Below are 19,414 nucleotides of genomic sequence, written 5' to 3' on the forward strand. Positions count from 1 at the left end.
GATTTTGTGCTTCTGGCCATGCGAGTCGCATGGCCACCCTGGATCCAGCCAAACTGCTTTGTTTTCTTCTTGCCGACGTAATATAATAATAATAATATATATAATATATAATTATATATAATTATATATATATATTATATTATATTCTTGTGCATAGTAGACTAGATATTTTTGGTCCGTTGCGTCGGGCGTTTCTTCTTGGCTCAGGTCCCGGTTCCGGATTTTCGGACGTCCTCGCGTATTATTTTAAATCGCGTACTTTGCGTTCCGCAACTTGTACTTTTGTCATTTTGAGACGTTCCTCATCAATATTTTGAACCTTTTTAATTGTATCTTGTACTTTTTAGCTCTTTGGACCTTTTTGTCTTCAATTTGTCGAATCTGCTTTTTATCTTCTCTTTTAAAAATTTAAACGAATATCGCTTGTAAATCGAACAATACCAACTAAAATCTTGTCTTTCTTGAGGAATAATGCTATGAAATATATGTTCGTTTTTGGCATTATCAATAATATTTTTTTAACCAACAAGGATAAGCAATAGTTTTCGAAATCAAACACGGTCAAAGTCCAGACTCACTAATGCATCCTAACAAACTCGATAAGACACACTAATGCAAATTTTCTGGTTCTCTAAGACCAACGCTCTGATACCACATGTCATAACCCGACCTTAACCATAAGGACGAATACAATAACATATGATTTCATCGCGAGGTATTGACCTCTATATGCGACATTTTTTAAAAACTGCATTCGTTTTTACAATACAAACCATAGCTTTTATTACAAATACAAGGTTTAAACAACTTAATAATGATTATCGTTTAGCGATAATCTTAGACTTACAAACTTTACATGTGATAATAACAATACGACCTCCAACATATTTTACATTACAAATCCTTCGATATGCAGTTTTATTTTTGACACAAATATGCATACTCAAGATCTTGCTTAAATTCAACATGTTGCAGCGGAAGCTTTTAGTTATCACCTGAGAATAAACATGCTTAAAACGTCAACATAAAGTTGGTGAGATATAGGTTTAATGCCGGCAGCGTTATAAATATAGACCACAAGATTTCATATATAAATGTTTTAATAAAAATATTCTAAGTTGTTGAGCACTTGATAACCATACTTAACATTTAATCAACGTCGCATATTCCATTTATTATGAAATCTTACTACACCGTACCAAGTGTAGTCACCGAAACGAAGTACCGTGCAACCGTTGAATACTGGTCGTCCAGTCCGGTTGGGGTTGTTAGACCCGATAGATCTATCAACAGGATTCGCGTTTACAATACCTCATGTAAATAATAGTTACCAAGTTACAGGGAAGTATGCCAGTGGTACAACTCAACGTAGAATATATATTTTTAATCACTTGTGTCCATAACGTAAATCATAAAATGCATGTATTCTCATCCCAAAATATTTAGAGTTTAAAAGTGGGACTATATACTCACTTTTGCCTTGAAGGTATTTATCACGACTTGGTCTCCGATAGATATCACGAACCTAACCATATATATAATATATCAACATATTTTCTTTTTAAGTAATCGTTATATATATATATATATATATATATATATATATATATATATATATATATATATATATATATATATATATATATATATATATATATATATATATATATATATATATATATATATATACTTTTAATACTTTTAATATTTTCTTAGTCCGTAGTTAGCAGTCCGATGTTAGTGGTCCACAATTAGTTGCTTAAATAAAATAAATAAAGACCCCATCATATTCGTATTGATCAGAATTAATCTCGACCCATGGTACCATGTTGTCAAGTGACGTGTTGCGTACATAAAGTACCGTGTTGTCAAATGACGTGTTGCGTACAATCATGAGGTCTTATGATTAATCTTCTCGTGTTGTTTACGGGTGGTCCTGAAATATATAAAATCAAATCATAAGTAAATATATATGAAATATCATATTAATTAGAAATATATGATTAATTTAATTTTTCTCCAAATATTTCGTAGCTAAACTAGCTTCGGATACCCGATCTTGTTTTAGTCGTAGTTTCTTCATTACAACTCCGTTTTTGTTGGTTCAACTTGCCACTTCCTTGGATCGAGTCAAATTTTAAGAATATGAACTGAAAATACCTTAGGTTGTATTCGAAATCACAGGTTATAGGTCAAACTTTGGTGAAACTTATGAAAGTGATCATTTTCCATCAGAAAAACAACATTTAATGATCATTTTTCTAAAAATACTTACACTTTGAGTTAAACCATGAAATTTTTATGTATTAACATATTCATAAGAAATATCATTTTTCCAGAATATGAACTTCCAATTCAAAGCTTAAGATGGTTTTTAATTATCCAACCCAAAACAGCCCCCGGTTGCACTCCGACGACGTAGATTCAATTTTTAAGGTGTTCTTTGTAAAACCAAGTTATATCTTGTTAAGTTAGCATATCATTATGATATATTACAGGTCTTGAATTGTTTTAAAAGTCAAGTTAGAAGGATCTATTTAGTTTGCGAACAAGTTTGAAATCATTCAAACTATGTTCTTGTTGTTAAAATTTTATACCACAAAATAAGATAGCTATTTGAATATGAATTGAATAAGGTTACTACCTCAAGTTACTTGGACAAAGTTACTGTAAGAGATGAAAAAAATCCTAGAATCAAAAGAGTGGTGGAGTTGGATTGAAAGGTTGGAAGTAAACTTGTTTACTTGGAAGGATTTTTGAAGTGTTCTTGAATGGATTTTCTTATGATGATTAAGGGTTGTTTTTGAAGCTAGATCTTCATGGTTATTTGCTGAGATTGTGAAGAACACTTAAGGTTCCTAAGAGTGTGTTTTTGGTTAGAGAAAATGTGTACTAAAAATGAAAATGGAATGGAGTATAAATGGTGGTGAAAAGATGTATAAATTTGTAATATTGTGCAAAAGTCTTGTAATATGCCAAATTGATTAATCATGAATGCTAAGATCCAAAATTGGCTGACTCATGGCTGCTAATAAAGTGATTGTGATGTGTATATACCAATAGTAAATACGTATAGAAGCTGTGTATGATACGTGTACATATACCCTAGATATACGTATAAAAATCTTGAGAAAACGGAACGAGGATTCAAATATAGCTATCTTTTGTAAATATACTTATATTGTTTTATGTATATAAATCCTTTAAAAGTGATAAAATACATATCTATACGATACATGTATAAGCATTATAAGTTTTAAGTATTTAAGTCGAAGAACGTCACATATAGTTATCGTTTTGAAAACTTAAGTTAGTAGTCTCAAAATATACTTATAACTCATTGTTATTAGTACACAATGAGATGTTAAAACATTCTTAGATCATGTTAAATATATAAAAATACATATATATACACAAACGTATAATTATCGTATGTTATATAGTTCGTGATATCATCGGTCAAATTGGACGGTCAAACGTTGTGTAAAACTCTTTTAAAAAACATAAGTCTCAACAATTTAGATTGCTTATCATGTTGGTAAGGTTTAATTTATATAAATATTAATCTTATAAGTGTAAAACGATCGGAAAAATCCGGGTCGTTACAGTACCTACCCGTTAAATAAATTTCGTCCCGAAATTTTAAAGTTGTACCTATTTTGCGTTCTCAGGAAACAAATGTTGGTACTTTTGTTTCATCTGATCCTCTCGTTCTCAAGTAAACTCGGGACCTCTTCGAGCATTCCAACGAACCTTAACGATTGGTATGTTGCTCTGCTTGATCCGTTCAACTTCACGGTCCATGATTTCGACTGGTTCTTCTATGAATTGTAGTTTCTCATCGATTTGGATTTCTTCAAGAGGAATGGTGAGATCTTCCTTTGCAAGACATTTCTTGAGGTTTGAGACGTGAAATGAATTATGTACTCCGGCGAGTTGTTGTGGTAACTCGAGTCGATAAGCTACTGGTCCGATGCGTTCGATGATCTTGAACGGGCCTACATACCTTGGGTTCAGTTTACCCCTTTTTCCAAAACGTATTACACCTTTCCAAGGTGACACCTTTAGCATAACCATGTCACCGATCTGAAACTCTAATGGTTTCCTTCGGACATCCGCGTAGCTCTTTTGGCGACTACGGGCTGTTTTCAATCTCTCATTGATTTGTACTATCTTCTCAGTCGTTTCGTGTATGATCTCGGGACCAGTTAATTGTCGATCTCCTACTTCATTCCAACAGATAGGGGATCTACACTTCCTTCCATACAGTGCTTCAAATGGTGCAGCTTTAATGCTCGCATGATAACTGTTATTATACGAGAATTCTGCTAATGGTAGATACTTATCCCATCCGTTTCCAAAATCAATCACACATGCCCTGAGCATGTCTTCAAGAGTCTGAATTGTTCTTTCACTCTGCCCGTCAGTTTGTGGATGATATGCGGTGCTCATATCCAAACGAGTTCCCAGGGCCTCCTGTAGTGATTGCCAAAACTTTGATGTAAATCTATTATCACGATCGGATATAATGGAAATAGGTATTCCATGCCTTGAAACAATTTCCTTTATGTATAATCGTAATAGTTTCTCCATTCTATCCGTTTCCTTTATAGGCAAGAAATGTGCAGATTTGGTGAGACGATCAACTATTACCCAAATGGTGTCATAACCCCAGGCAGTCTTAGGTAACTTTGTGATGAAATCCATGGTAATACCGTCCCATTTCCATTCTGGGATTTCTGGTTGTTGAAGTAACCCTGGCGGCTTCTGGTGTTCTGCTTTGACTTTGGAACAAGTTAAACATTCCCCAACATATGTTGCAACATATGTCTTTAAATTAGGCCACCAATAATGCGTCTTAAGATCTTGATACATCTTTCCAACTCCAGGATGTATCGAGTATCTTGTCTTATGTGCCTCATTCAATATCAACTTCCTTAATCCACCCAACTTCGGTACCCAAATACGGTTTGCAAAATATCGAATTCCATCTTTCCGTATAACGAGTTGCTTCTCATACTTCTTCATTATTTCATTTCCTATGTTTTCTTTAGTAAGAGCTTCTCGTTGAGCCTCTTTGATTTGTGAGTTGAGATTCATGCGAATTTCCGGAACCATGATACAATCATCTCTTGATGGTACTCAACTACAAATGTCAATAAACAAACCGGCGTTTAAAAAAAGGTTAATGGTCGGTTAAATAAACTTTTTAAAAAATAGTTAATACATACAAAAATAATTACTATTACTATTACTATTATACTATACTATATACTAATTATGGACAAACACCCACCAATCACGCCCCGCCACATCATCAATTTCACTGTTATACTGTAGCGGTACTGTAGTTTTTTTTTTTTTTTGGGCAAAATAGACACAAATTTGATTTGCAACATATTTCCGGAACCATGATACAATCCTCTCTTGATGGTACTCAACTACAAATGTCAATAAACAAACCGGCGTTTAAAAAAAGGTTAATGGTCGGTTAATTAAACTTTTTAAAAAATAGTTAATAATAATCGGTTAGTTGGCCGTTTTTAAAAAAAAAGTTAGCATCGGTTAATTGAACTTTTTAAAAAATGGTTAACATCGGTTAGTTGGCCTTTTTAAAAAAAAAGGTTAGCATCGGTTAATTGAACTTTTTAAAAAATGATTAACGGTAAGTTAATTGAATGTTTATAAAAAGGTTAACGGTCGGTTGATTGAACATTTAAAAAATAATTGGATGTATTCGAAAGTGGTATACTAATACAACCCTATCGTAATAGTAGCCTAAAAAAAATATAGGTAAAAAGGGTTATATTTTTATTTTTCATCACCTTTTTCAATATACTACATATTATTTGATTTTTTATCTTTTAAAAAACCTACTAAAATTATATGGACCATAAGGTTTTGACAAATAAGTAATTTGTTTAGAAGCCTCAAAACTTAAGCATTGCAACCCAGACTGTAACATATATCCAGTTGTTTATGTATTTTTCATTTATATAGTAGAATATTACCAAAACAGTTGTCAGCCATTGCGTAAATGGTCTGGAAAGAGTTGACAACGTTTTGATGACTTTCAGGCAGAAAACTGTCTAACGATATAGTAGCGTTAAAATGACACAAATCCGCCGCGAATCGCGGACCACAAATCTAGTTATGTTATAAAAGAAAACAAAGAGTGTGAAAAAACATTTTATTATTATTATTTACCTTATATACTAAAAACCGGTTAGAAATATTGTAATTTTAGTTATATTTGAGCGTAGTTTTGATTTTGCGATTATAATGTTCACATTATAATCGACCCCTCAACTTCGCCTCAATTTCAAAAACAGCCCCTCAAATTTACACTTTTTATTCACATTATAATCGACCCCTCAACTTCGCCTCAATTTCAAAAACAGCCCCTCAAATTTACACTTTTAGGGGTAAAAAGTGTAAATATATAATTTAATTAAAATATAAGAAAGTAATTCCACCCGAATTTATAACGGGCCCTATTTTATCGCTGGGTACGAGTGAAATTTTTCAGAGACCACCGTTCAACTCGAAAAAATCTTCCGAACCTAACGGGACTAACTATATGCGAAACGGACGCTTCTCAAAAAAACGCTAAACACAACGACAACCTGTATCTTCCCGCTCGGCACGAGTTAAATTTTTTCGACGGCAGCGTCAAACTCGAAATAATTTTATGAACAAAACGAAACTAACCACGTTCAAAACGGGCACTCTTTAAAAAAAGCTAAACACAACGACATCCCATATCTTCCTTCTCGACGTGAGTTAAATTTTTCCGACAGCACCGTTAGACTCGAAATAATTTTATCAACAAAACGAAACTAACTACGTTCGAAACGGATACTTTTTAAAAAATACTGAAGACGACGACACCTACAACGGCGCTTAACACACGGCCCGTTTTTCCATCTGTAAATACACAATGCTACATTAAATATGAATACGCAGGCCGAAAGCCCCCGCCGCAACGCGCGGGCCGGTCCGGACCTAATTGATTGATATCTACTGCCAGCTGGGTTTGTAGTTGAATGTATATTTTTTGTGTAAGTAAAATGTTTGTAACAAAAATTCGATGAAAAATGAAAGTTTTTTGAATTTCATGGGTATTATAGTTTTGTAACAAAAAAATATGCGGTTAGTCGATGTGATTTACCTAAATTATTAAGATTGTCTATGTGTTTTTTACGAGGTTGGTCACCATAATTTGCATAAGTTGCATCAATTGTCATTGTCATTAACGGTCGTTAATAAATGTCATTAACTCATAACACGTGAAACACACGTGAGAGAGGTATTTTCATCTTTCGGTAGGCATACAAGAGTATATTCGTTATTTTACCTTCTCCTCAAACCTCGCCCGCTCACTTGGGAGCAGGACCCCAACTAGGGGCGGGGCACTGCCCCTTCACCACTATTTTATCGACAATATTTAGTAAACTTCTACATGTGTACTTTCCGTACTTTTCAAATTCGTTGTTAAGTGTAATTTGATAACTTTTGTTTTCAAGTAAATGACAAATAATTATATTATATTATATTATATTGGGGCATGATCAATGGGGAAGTAACCAATCGGGGGGAAGCAAAATTTATTTATTTTTCGTTTTTTTTGAATTTTTTTTTTCCGGCATCAAGATCACAAGAAAATATGAACATTTAGAAGAGACACTTCGTGATGAATGTTATTATTTAGGCGGAAAAACTATCGACAAAAATAACATTCAAGATAATATTGTTCGTGAAGAATATGAACGTTTTTTTTTTCATGTTTTGTGAAGTAAAATTTAGCCCGATTTAGAGTTTAGGGTTTAGGGTTTAGGGTTTATGGTTTAGGGTTTAGGGTTTGGTGTTTTGGGTTTATTCCATAAACCCAAAACACCAAACCCTAAACCCTAAACCCTAAACCCTAAACCCTAAACCCTAAACTCTAAACCGTTCGTGTTAAAAACTCAATCTAAATTCTAAATCTAATCCCTAAATCTAAACCCTAAACCCTAAATTTCTAAACCCTAATATCTAAACCCTATTAACCCTAATATATAAACCCTAATATCTAAACCCCAATAGCTAAAACCTCAAAATACGCTCGAAAAACACGATAATTGTTATATATTACTTCTTCGAGCGTTTTCCCGCCAAAATAAAAATATTTATCACAAAGTGTCTCTACTAAATGTTCATATTTTCATTTCATCTATAATGTTCGTGAACAAAGTTTTTTCAAAAAACGAAAAAAAAAGTTTTTGCTTCCCCCCGCTTGGTTATTTCCCTCTTGATCCTACCACATATTATATTATATTATACCTATATTCTAAAAGAGAGAGTGAAAATGATTAGTAAGGGCATTTTTGCCTTTTCAATTTTTTTTTCCCATTTGCACAACAAGCCCCCACACTTTTCTCAAAAAATCAAATCGACCCCCCATATAGGGGGTAAAGTGTCAAATTATCGTTTTCATAAAAAAACTTAAATAAACTCCACCCAAATATTCAACGGGTCATATCTTCTTCCTCGCATCGAGTCAAATTTTTCCGACACCATTCTTAAACTCGAAATTATTTTAGGAGCACAATGTCACTAGCTATATGCAAAACGGACGTTTTTTAAAAAACGTTAAATATTTGAGATACTTTTCATACACGTTTATTTTGCGTTTTATTTTTAAAAATCGACAATTCCATAGCGAAACGCGGAGATGCATATATATTGTTAATTTAAAATAACATTTAAATTTTTCACGAGTTATACCTTTTAGTTCGACTCGAGTTGCGCTTCAACGACATCATCGTTCGCCATGAAATAATTTTACAAACTAAACGCAATAAAATACATTGAAAACCGAACCTCCGGCGCAAAGCGAGGGTTCGAACACTAGTTAAAACTATTATCAGATAACATTAAAATTATCAACATCGTCAGGGTAACGTTTCATTTTTCATTAAAAAGTTAGCCTTGTTAAAAAAAATTCAAAGTAACGTTATTATCAAACTTTATTTATGTAACTGAAAAAACAACGAGAAGCCCAATTTTTATTTTTATTTTTATTTTTGAAGGTATATGTGTAACAAGTTAGCTGGATTGTAATCCGATATTCGATTGGATACTACTTATTGATACTGATCAATATTCAATAAGTGAAGAAAATGATAGATATATAGATCGAATAGATGGGGACAGTATACTCCGTTGATTGATCGACAAACAAACGATCAAACACACATTTTACCGTGGCATGGCACCCACCGTGTATGGTAGCGATTGATAACTCCATTTTCCAATGGGGTCAGGTCATACAATACAAATAACAAATAAGAAGCATATGCTATTTATAAACCTCATATCTTTTGATTCCCCTTATTGAATTATCACCATTCATTATCTAAAAGAATATACTTTTAATCTAATTCTCATAGATCCGTTTTAATCCCCCCCAAATAAAACCAACCCAATATCTTTAATTTTACAATTCACTGCCCTCATCATGTCAATATCTTCACTTTCTTCAAACCCAACACTCTCTCATACCCAATCAACATCTTCTTCTTGTTCATCCGTTGTTGCTAATTCAAAAAATTTAATTTTTTATGGGTTTACAACAATACCCATTTGCTTAAAACCTAAAAAGATTCAATCTTTACATTATAAACCAAGAATAAGAACTCCCATTTTAAGAATTTCAGCTAAAGATTTAGAATTTAAAGAATCGAGTAAAGATGATGAAGATGGTCCTCCTTCTCAAGTTGAATCGGAAGTTACTAATAAACCTAGACGTATTGCTCTCTTTGTTGAGCCATCTCCTTTTGCGTGAGTCTTTCTTTTTGCTTTTGGAAGTTTTGTTAATTCTCAATTTCGGGTTTTTAGTTTCTTGTATAATATAATTGGGGTTAATTTTGTTTGCTTTAACTGTTTATTAGAAATCTTTATCTTTATGTTTGTCTGTTACGTTTGGGTTATTGGTTCTCTTGAATTAGTGTACCTTTTATTGTGGATAGTGAGATTGCTTGAAGTTGTAATAATTATTCTTTAATGTTCTTTGGGTATAGAAAAAGTTGTGAACAAATGATCATAGTATATAATATAGTTGTATAGGTTATTACTTCATAAGTTATCATTTAGATAGTCAATTTTGTTGCAGTTAGTCTAATTGTTATAAGCAGAAGTAGGATACCCAAATATGAGAAACCATATTGAAAATTCGAACGGTTTATAGTCTTGTAGATATGAAAGTATTAAATTTGGTGACAGATAGTTCTCATGTAAGATAATTAAAGTCAGTGTCGTAGTTTAATGTGTTTATGAGTTAGCATATTACAACCATTCAAGATAGCGTACTAGTTGATATCCGATCTCAAGTTCATATCTCACTAGCTAGTAGCATAACGTAGGGTGACCAGGGAAAAGGGGAAAACCTTATCCGTTTACCCGTTTATATTACAAATTTATTGCGTGTTTCGTCTCATGTTTAAGCCAAAGTAGACTCCCCGTTTTTAAATTTAGAGCAATTTCATTATCTAGTTATTAGTGACTACTAAAAGAGTAACGGTTTTCTGCTAAAGCAGGCAAGTATTGAAGTAAAATGCATTTGTTCTCAACAAGCATATAACTATGTTTGTAATTCATTGTTTCTGCTATCTAATCTGTTTGGATTGCAGGTATGTCTCAGGGTACAAGAATCGTTTTCAGAACTTCATTAAGAATCTACGTGAGATGGGGGATGAGGTAAGTTTTAGATCGTGACATTATGTTGTTTTAATACTGAAAATCAGAACATTTTAAACTTCTATACTTCTTTAATTGAAGTTAAATGATGTATTTTCGACGAGTCCAATGCAACAGTCTTGCAAGTCGTTAAGTTGATTATATATATTTATTTATGTATGTGGAGATATGCGGATGAGAATTAAGTAAATATATAGCAACACAACTAAACTCCCTTATAAACAGTCACATGGCCGTCTCAACAATTTAAAGGCCCTAGACGAAAATAAAAATGGTCCACATATACGTTAAAATTTTTTACTACGCATAAAAAAATAATATTCCAAATTATCTATTTATTTACTTACATTGTATTTAACTATTTAAAACAAGGTATTAATTTTAATTGACAATTTTTTATTTTATTTAATTAAATATATTGAGAAAAATATTTACATATTCAAGATTTTGGGCCCTTCTAGTTTTTTGAGCCCTAAGCGGTTGCCTATCTTGCCTATGCTCGAAGACACCTCTGAACAGTCAGTAGACTTTAAAGTTGTTAAAAAATCAGGTTTTGAAAACCACTATAAAAAAACCATTCAGTTGAGTAAGCTATTTTGGTTCAAAACTACCAAGTGTATCAATTTTGAAGACTATTGCGGTTGTGTAAATGAGGTGTCTTAATCAGTGACCAAACGGAAGTAAAAGTGATGTATACTGTTAATCATGTCGTAGATATTTTTATGTTTGCATTTGAGCATCATGAAATAATTGAGATGAAGTATTGTATGTGTTTTGAATCAATTATACTAAAATCCTCCAAATTCAATTGGTAGGTGATGGTCATAACAACTCATGAAGGGGTGCCTCAAGAGTTCCATGGAGCAAAATTGGTTGGCTCGCGAAGGTTTGTTACAAGTTTATTAAAAGTTGGATTTTTTTAAATCTTTTCGTTTTTGACAGTTGATGAAAATGATGTAAATGCCCGTCAATAATAAAATTCAACAAGTCCGATTATTATCAATGTGGGGTGTTGTATTATTAAAAGTTATGCAAATCCCAGTAACACCAAATTTTTCATGATCTTTCTTGTGTAGCTTCCCTCTCCCATGGTATCAAAACGTGCCACTTTCTCTTGCACTAAGCCCAAGAATAATTAACGAGGTTAGACTGTTTAAACCTGACATCATCCACGCATCATCTCCTGGTATTATGGTAAGTTTATTGCCTCATCCCTCTAATTCTTTAAACTCGTTGTTTGTGTTTCATTACTAACACCTTTGTTTTGAATGATTAGGTTTTCGGGGCACTCGCTATTGCCAAAATATTGTGTGTTCCCATTGTGATGTCCTATCATACACACATTCCTGTGTAAGCAATACTAACAATCTTCATATACTGATAATTGCAATTGCAATTGCAATTGCAATTGCAATTCATGGTTGCAATTCCAAATCATAGTTTCTGGTTGTAATGCAGTTACATACCAAGATACACGTTTAGCTGGCTCGTCAAACCTATGTGGTTAGTCATAAGTATGTCGTGACCCTTGCCATCTACTCGTGGCCTTTGTTTGGTTATTAATTAATCCAATTTTTTAAAATTTTTATTATTATTAATTTTATTGGACTACCAGAGTTTCTTCACAGGGCTGCTGACCTCACGTTGGTGCCGTCTGCTGCTATTGCACAGGATCTTCGACAAGCAAGAGTAACCGCAGGTAATTAATTATTAGCTCACCTAAATATCTTGAATTTAAATCACATATAAATTCGAAAATCCGTTGCAGTTGATCATTTTTCACACAATGTGTTATGATTAATAATGGGTATGTTTTGCTTTTTCAGCCAACAAAATTCGTCTATGGAATAAAGGCATTGATTCAGAAAGTTTTCATCCCAAATTCCGTTCTCATGAGATGCGAGTTAGGCTAACGTATTATTCTTATTTCGGCACTTTCACTTCATCTCATGGCTAAAACCATCACACTTTCAAAACTTGTAACAAAATATATTTAATTTTTGGAAATAGATACAAAATACCATTTAAATTCTCTAAACCTTGTCCCCAAATAATCAAGTTTTGAAAACTTTAGTGGTTTCAATAAACAGGAATGGTGAACCTGATCGGCCGTTGATAGTACATGTTGGGCGTCTTGGTGTAGAAAAGAGCTTAGATTTCCTCAAAAGGTAGTATTTTTTTTTTTTTTATTTATTTATCATTTTGCTTTTTACTAATATTATTATTATTATTATGTCATATTATTATTACTACCAAATGTTCTTTAATTGTGATCTTTTCAGTGTCATGGAAAAGATCCCCGAAGCCAGGATCGCTTTCGTTGGAGATGGTCCATATAGGTAAGCAATTACAAACTTTACCAATTCTTTTTTCTTTATCATATCAACTTCTAAAATTAAAATCTTTATATGTCTAAAAACAACAAGGAGTTGACTTAGTGATGGTGACTTGACTTACCATACGGGAGGTCAGGGGTTCGGCTCCCACTCGCTGTAAAAATTTCCCTTGTTGTTACGCGCCCATTTCATGGGTCTCGGAGGTTGTGAACGTCTTGCGTTCGATCCTCACCCTAGGGGGTTTTATCACACGCGATGTTCTTATTGATTCGTCGTTCAAGAAAAATATATATATGCATAAAACAGTTAATACTGAAACGAACACTTGATTTAAAGTTCTATGTCGTAGGCAACTGACAACTTACTACTGTCATATGTGCTACCGAGACGGTTTGCTTTGATTTTTTTTCTTCTTTTATATATGAGTTTTTTTTGCAGGAGAGATTTGGAGAAACTATTTGAAGGTATGCCAGTGGTATTTACAGGAATGTTACAAGGCGAAGAGCTATCTCAGGCTTACGCAAGTGGTGACATTTTTGTAATGCCATCAGAATCCGAAACTCTCGGGTTTGTCGTTTTAGAAGCCATGTCATCCGGGCTGCCTGTCGTAGCTGCCCGAGCTGGTGGTATACCCGACATTATTCCTGCCGAACAAGAAGGCAAAACTGGGTACCTCTACACTCCTGGAGATCTTGACGACTGCTTAAACAAAGTGGCCCCACTTTTGTATGATGCCAAGTTACGAGAAAGTATCGGGCAGGCTGCCCGATTGGAAATGGAGAAGTTTGGTTGGCGGGCAGCCACGAAAGTTATTCGTAACCAACAATATAATGCTGCTATATGGTTTTGGAGGAAGAGGAGAGCTCAGCTGTTAAAACCTGTGCAATGGTTGTCCAAGATCTTATATCCTGTTCAGACTCATCGCAAGTTAAAAACAGGTGATTTGTGAACATGATACTGTTAACACGGTCATTAATTAATTATATTAATTATGATGATAATTTGTATGACATGAACCACAAGTACAATATTTCTTCATAGGTGGTGTTATGTATCTATCTATTAGGCAATTTATAATGATATATTTAAGCTAATGATAAAACAACGTTATCAAACCATATATGGTCCATATGCCAACTAATAATGAAGTATTCCATAAGGACGTACGAATTCTGTTTAATATTGTAATAAAATACACCTTGTTGTAATTTGCTTGAACAAATCATTTATTTGCTCAAGAAACAAATATAATCTCTGAACAATCAATACCCAAATCTTACTAATTTCCTTTTTCCTTTCAACATTTTGGAAGATCATTTGGAGGTGGTAATAACGACTCATTTGGCCCGTTTCCGTTGTCCACTAAAAATGCCATTTTTAACCCCCAAGTTGTATGGACCTCCAAGTGGCAATGCATAAACCAAACACCTACAACAAAGGGTAAAATTGTCATTTCCTGTAAACGGCAAAAATAAAACTGAATTTGAAAGCCAGAAGATGAGTATATCTTACCTGGATTATCAGCTCGGAATCGTATAGCTACCCATCCACCCGAGGGTACACTGATCGTATTCCTTTCAACCGGGTCAACTAGGTTAAAATTACTCGGGTCAACTTTTGGGTTATAATTTCCTAACCCTTTACCCACAGCAAAAAAGTTAAACCCGTGTAAATGAATCGGGTGATTTTCTGCTGCAATAATACTCGTATCTTGTAACACTAATTGAACCGTTGAGTTGTATCTCAATCTATAAACCTTAGTCCCACTACTGGTAGCCAAATTAGCGGGTGGGGCTCCGGTATAATTAAAAGAAACGGGCGGGTTACCCGGGAAATCAGTTGTGAAAACCCCTTTCTTACTGAAATAGTGTGCCTGTAAAAGACCAGTCGTAGGCATGACAAATGTAACATTATTGATAGCGGCCACAACCCGGGTTCCATTACCCGCTTTACAACTCGGGCACCGGTTAATCCCTAATCCAACAGTGAAATATAAAGAGTGATCGATTTTGAATGGGACGTTAGCCGGATATGTTTTGGAGTTCAAACTACGAAGGGAATTGATGAAATTGTTGGCAGTAGCGGTTGAATTTTGCGGTGGTGGGATGGTTAGGATTGTGGTGGTGGTGCTTAGGGTTCCGGTGTAATGGAGGGTGGCCGTGGCGGTTGTGTTGTCGACGACGATAGGTGAGTCCATGAATGGGGAAGCTGCCATCATGAATTTGCCGGATGATTTAGTGGCGGTGACGATGACGTTGGTGGTTTGGCCCGGTGCTATGACGATTGTGGTGGTGGTGAAGGGTTTTACGTAGGTGGCGTCGACTTCAACCACCGTGAGCTGGTGGCCTGCGATCTTGAAGAAGAGTTCTTCATTGAGGGCAGCGTTGATTATACGCAGCATGTACGATTTCCCATTTCCAACGCTTAATTGAAATCCTCCTGCATTTATTTAATACTGTAATTAATCAATAATCAATAATTATAATTATATGTGAAAAACAAACTATAATGTTAATTTTTTAGAATGCATGTACCAAAATATAAATAAAGTGCAAGTTCATGGTGTGTTTTCGTGTGAATATCCACGGTTCGTTGGTAATTTGGTATGGGCTAAAGATAAATATGATGAATGATGATGAACATTTGCGAATTTATAGAAAAAGTTTGTTTGACAGGCAAATGTCATCCCTATTTTGCACATAAATGTATACCTTGTGTTTGACAATTAGATATGGGTCCTGGATGACCATTTATAGTGTGGGCATCCGAGACATTTGGGGCCAAACCCGATTTTAAAGCATCATTGATCACTTTTTCTGTATCAGATTTCCACCATTCACCTGCATATAACAATCAAACACACTTGAGCAATTTATTATGCAACTTTTGTTACCAAACTGTTTGTTTTCCAATTAGATATGATATGTTGAGCTACCTAAAATTACAACTTGTTCAAAATCCGGTTTGGGAAAAGGATATGGAACTCCTGGTTTAGGCAAAATCACGATACCGCCATGAACAGTGGCCCGTAGCCAAAGAACATGTGCATGCCAAAAAAGAGTCCCTCTTTGTCCAGTGATGGTGAAGTTATAGACATAGTTTTGACCTTGTTGAATTGGGCATTGTGTTATGTATGCAGGCCCGTCTGACCAGCCCGTTCGTAGTTGTCTGATTCCATGCCTATCAAACATGTTTAGGAAATAGGTAGTTAAAGCGTTAAGTAAGCTCAGCAAATACGTATTTAAAGTGTTAATCGTGTACCAGTGGATGGAAACATTATATTTGACTTTGTTGACAACTCGTACGAGCACTGTGTCGCCTTCTCGAGCATAAAGTGTCGGTCCTGGGAATTGACCATTAACTGTTACTATTTGCTTAGTTGAGCACAATCGATTTGCTTGTTTCATTACCACCTGTAACATGAGAAATTATGCGAATCAGCAAAATAAACACTTTTTGTATATATACACAAACTACTAATTAAACTCTTTTATAACTTCAAATTTACTTTAAGAGGTAAACCCGGTTTTTCATGCATATATGGCAATGTGGTACCATTTCTTAAAATAGCATATCTTATGAATTAGAGTAATTATTACTAACATTAAAGTTGTACCGACGAACACTGCCGTCAACTAATAACGGGAAGAAGATGAACCCGACTACAACTAAAGCTCGAATCCAACTGCTAATCAAACTAGAACCCGCCATTCACGTATTGTGTTTATTTTAGATGTAATGATAAGTTGAAGTTATGAATCAAGTAGAGATGAGATATATGGCTACTGCATGAAGCTTATATATACACACAATTAGTCATAAATATTAATTAAGTTAGTAATCTGATTGTTGCAATGTCGTTTTTAATTTCGTTGGTAATAGTTTTGTTGAGACCTATTGTTTATTGATTGGGAAAAGACACTACTGTTGCTTTAATAATTTCTTTAAATGGAAGCAATGAAATGCTTGGTTAGAGTAAGTTTGTTTGTTTCAATCATTTCTTACAATCTACATAAACAAAAAATAACATAAAGTGGTTTTATTTCTTTTACAGGAATAAATTTTGTTTACGTTGTCGCTAACTAAGTATTTAGATTTGAATTCTTTTCCATGAATTACGATGGATTAATGTTGAAGATAATTTGGTATCGATGTCTCACATCACACATTAGATATGAGAAGAAACATATGTATGCATATATAAGCTTAGGGAAAACTTGTTCTATCCCCGATCAAGGACGGAACATGAACCCGACCACATATAGGGTGGGTGAAAAAATCTATTAAATTTTTCATTGATAACCAGGACAAACACTGATAAAAACCTTATTTTTTTGTAAGAAAAAAAAAAGTAGTGTCATTTTTTTTTTAAATTCAGCTGGGGCGGGTGCCCCGCCCTGTCCTAGAGATGTTCCGCCACCGTCACCGGCAGTGGCGGAACATAGAGCAACCCAAAGGGGGTATCCGCGAAAAAAAAATTTACACTAAAAAAAAAAAAAATTTACCAAAAAAAAGGTTTTTTTTAGTGTTCGCCCCTGCTGACAATGAAAAATTTATTAAATTTTTAGACTCGCCCCCTCTGTAGTCGGGTTCAAGTTCCGCCGCTGGTCACCGGTGACATGTTTGTGGGCTAAAACGATCATAAAGGTTGTGGACGTGATCGGGAATGAGTAATCGGTGTACTACGTCGGATATGAGATTAAACTTATATGCTGTTGGTCCACCTCGAATGGTGTGAGGCATGCCAAAAACCCACACGTACATATATTTTGATTTCCCATATATTTTGATTTCCTATATAATTATAATCAAGATTTTAAATCTTATTCAATAAAAACTCGGTTATTCAAAACAGTAAGTTAGCAAACAAAAGTAGTTTACTGTGGCGATAAAATTCAACAGCAACCACTAGCTGGTTTGTTGAATTCGTTAAAATGTTGTTATGATAACCAATAAGCTAATAATTATGTTTTGACGTATTAAAGTGATTACATGAACTTTTCTAACTATATGATTGGTGCCTTTGTAATACTACCAATTTAAACAAAAGGTTATGCCTTTTACATTTTTAAACACACACTTACATATTTATCTACAATATATACATTCATATCAGGAGGATATATTATACATCCAACAAATTGAAAGGTCTCCTTACAAACCACTATAAAACTTTGGTGTCAATCGGTTGGATGTTCAATCCTCCTAATATGAATGTTGTGAGAGCCAATCGGTTGGATGTTCAATCATCTTAGTATGAATGTATATAGAGAGCCAAAGGCTCGTGCAAGACAAACCAAAACTATTGACAAACATTTAGAATGCCAAAGGATCTCATGAGAACCTAAATATTCTAAAAACTTTGAGAACTCAAGGACAAACAAAAATTTTATTTTTTGTTCGAATTCACTCAAAATTGTCCGACTTCAGGATTTTTTCGACTTCAACAATTTTTATTGTTGTGTTCGAACATTTTTAAGTAGAATACAAATTGTTCGAACACATTGTAAATTTGTGTTTGAACTCGGTTCAAAATGCTCGAATTCTGTGTAGAACATAAAAGTATTCGAACACAGTATAAATTTGTGTTCGAACTCATAATGAGAACACGAATTTCGAATTTGTAGAACAGAATATATAGAATGAAATTTGTTCAAAAGCACCCCAAAATTGTTTGTCGTTAAAAAATTGTTCAAATTCAGGATTTTGTAGAACGAAACATGATTTCATGAGCAACTTAAAATTGATTGATAGGACTGTCAAATTGTTCGCCAGTTTCTACTTTTTTTCGAATTCAAGTTCTATGAGTTCTCATTCATTTTTCAGTTCTTATTAGATATCTTCACTATATAAGTATCATAATTTGTTATTACATAATATATAAAAGATTAAATGTTATATTTAATTATTACTTCGTAATAATCACTAAAAACATCGATATTATAAAATTTATTTAATAACATACACATTATTATTATTATTATTATTATTATTATTATTATTATTATTATTATTATTCAACATACTAAAAGAGATCTGGATAATTGTTGTTTTACTGAGTCAAACGACATTTTTAATGTCGATCTAACACTATGACCATTTAATATTTATTTTTTTAAGAGAGTGTGGAGTGGTGTGATTTTAATTCGCTTTCATGTTTTTAACCTTTTATTTTCTGAATTTAGTTATTAGTAAATATTTTCTTCTCACTAACATTTTTAGTTACGAAATATGTACCAACTATTTATGACAATTAATTTGTTACATCTCAAATTATATATACGAACATTTTAATCAATTTGTCTTTAATTTAAGTTCACTAGGAGATTCGGTTTATGCTC

The 19,414-nt window shown here is 33.7% G+C and overlaps 2 protein-coding genes across 2 annotated transcripts; one reads left to right on the forward strand and one right to left on the reverse strand.

Annotated features, from left to right (window-relative positions):
- The first annotated feature begins 9,401 nt into the window (after positions 1–9,401).
- Positions 9,402–14,155, forward strand: LOC139871935 (sulfoquinovosyl transferase SQD2-like). The gene is made up of 11 exons (XM_071859693.1): positions 9,402–9,822; positions 10,671–10,737; positions 11,553–11,623; positions 11,814–11,931; positions 12,014–12,087; positions 12,196–12,251; positions 12,353–12,436; positions 12,564–12,651; positions 12,828–12,905; positions 13,020–13,076; positions 13,512–14,155. The coding sequence occupies exons 1-11, from the start codon at positions 9,500–9,502 to the stop codon at positions 14,020–14,022; spliced, it is 1,527 nt and encodes a 508-aa protein (XP_071715794.1). The 5' UTR covers positions 9,402–9,499; the 3' UTR covers positions 14,023–14,155.
- A 215-nt stretch (positions 14,156–14,370) lies between these two features.
- On the reverse strand, positions 14,371–16,757 carry LOC139873113 (laccase-4). The gene is made up of 6 exons (XM_071861046.1): positions 16,677–16,757; positions 16,335–16,486; positions 16,009–16,253; positions 15,785–15,913; positions 14,586–15,512; positions 14,371–14,501 (listed from the first exon to the last, which is right to left on the reverse strand). Exons 2-6 carry the CDS (start codon positions 16,478–16,480, stop codon positions 14,371–14,373), a joined length of 1,578 nt encoding a protein of 525 aa, XP_071717147.1. The 5' UTR covers positions 16,481–16,486; positions 16,677–16,757.
- Between the last annotated feature and the right edge of the window lie 2,657 nt (positions 16,758–19,414).

Source organism: Rutidosis leptorrhynchoides, chromosome 10 (genome assembly GCF_046630445.1).
Source record: "Rutidosis leptorrhynchoides isolate AG116_Rl617_1_P2 chromosome 10, CSIRO_AGI_Rlap_v1, whole genome shotgun sequence".
Taxonomy (NCBI): domain Eukaryota; kingdom Viridiplantae; phylum Streptophyta; class Magnoliopsida; order Asterales; family Asteraceae; genus Rutidosis; species Rutidosis leptorrhynchoides.

Bases quoted from the DNA above. Each gene is read 5' to 3' on its own strand.
- LOC139873113 (XM_071861046.1), bottom strand. From the start codon at position 16,480: ATGAAACAAGCAAATCGATTGTGCTCAACTAAGCAAATAGTAACAGTT. The intron at 15,914-16,008 runs GTAGCTCAACAT...TGTTATATGCAG, and splicing joins TGAACAAGTTGTAATTTTAG to GTGAATGGTGGAAATCTGAT. The intron at 14,502-14,585 runs GTAAGATATACT...CCTTTGTTGTAG, and splicing joins ATTCCGAGCTGATAATCCAG to GTGTTTGGTTTATGCATTGC.
- LOC139871935 (XM_071859693.1), top strand. From the start codon at position 9,500: ATGTCAATATCTTCACTTTCTTCAAACCCAACACTCTCTCATACCCAA. The intron at 11,932-12,013 runs GTAAGTTTATTG...TTGAATGATTAG, and splicing joins CATCATCTCCTGGTATTATG to GTTTTCGGGGCACTCGCTAT. The intron at 12,906-13,019 runs GTAGTATTTTTT...TGATCTTTTCAG, and splicing joins AGCTTAGATTTCCTCAAAAG to TGTCATGGAAAAGATCCCCG.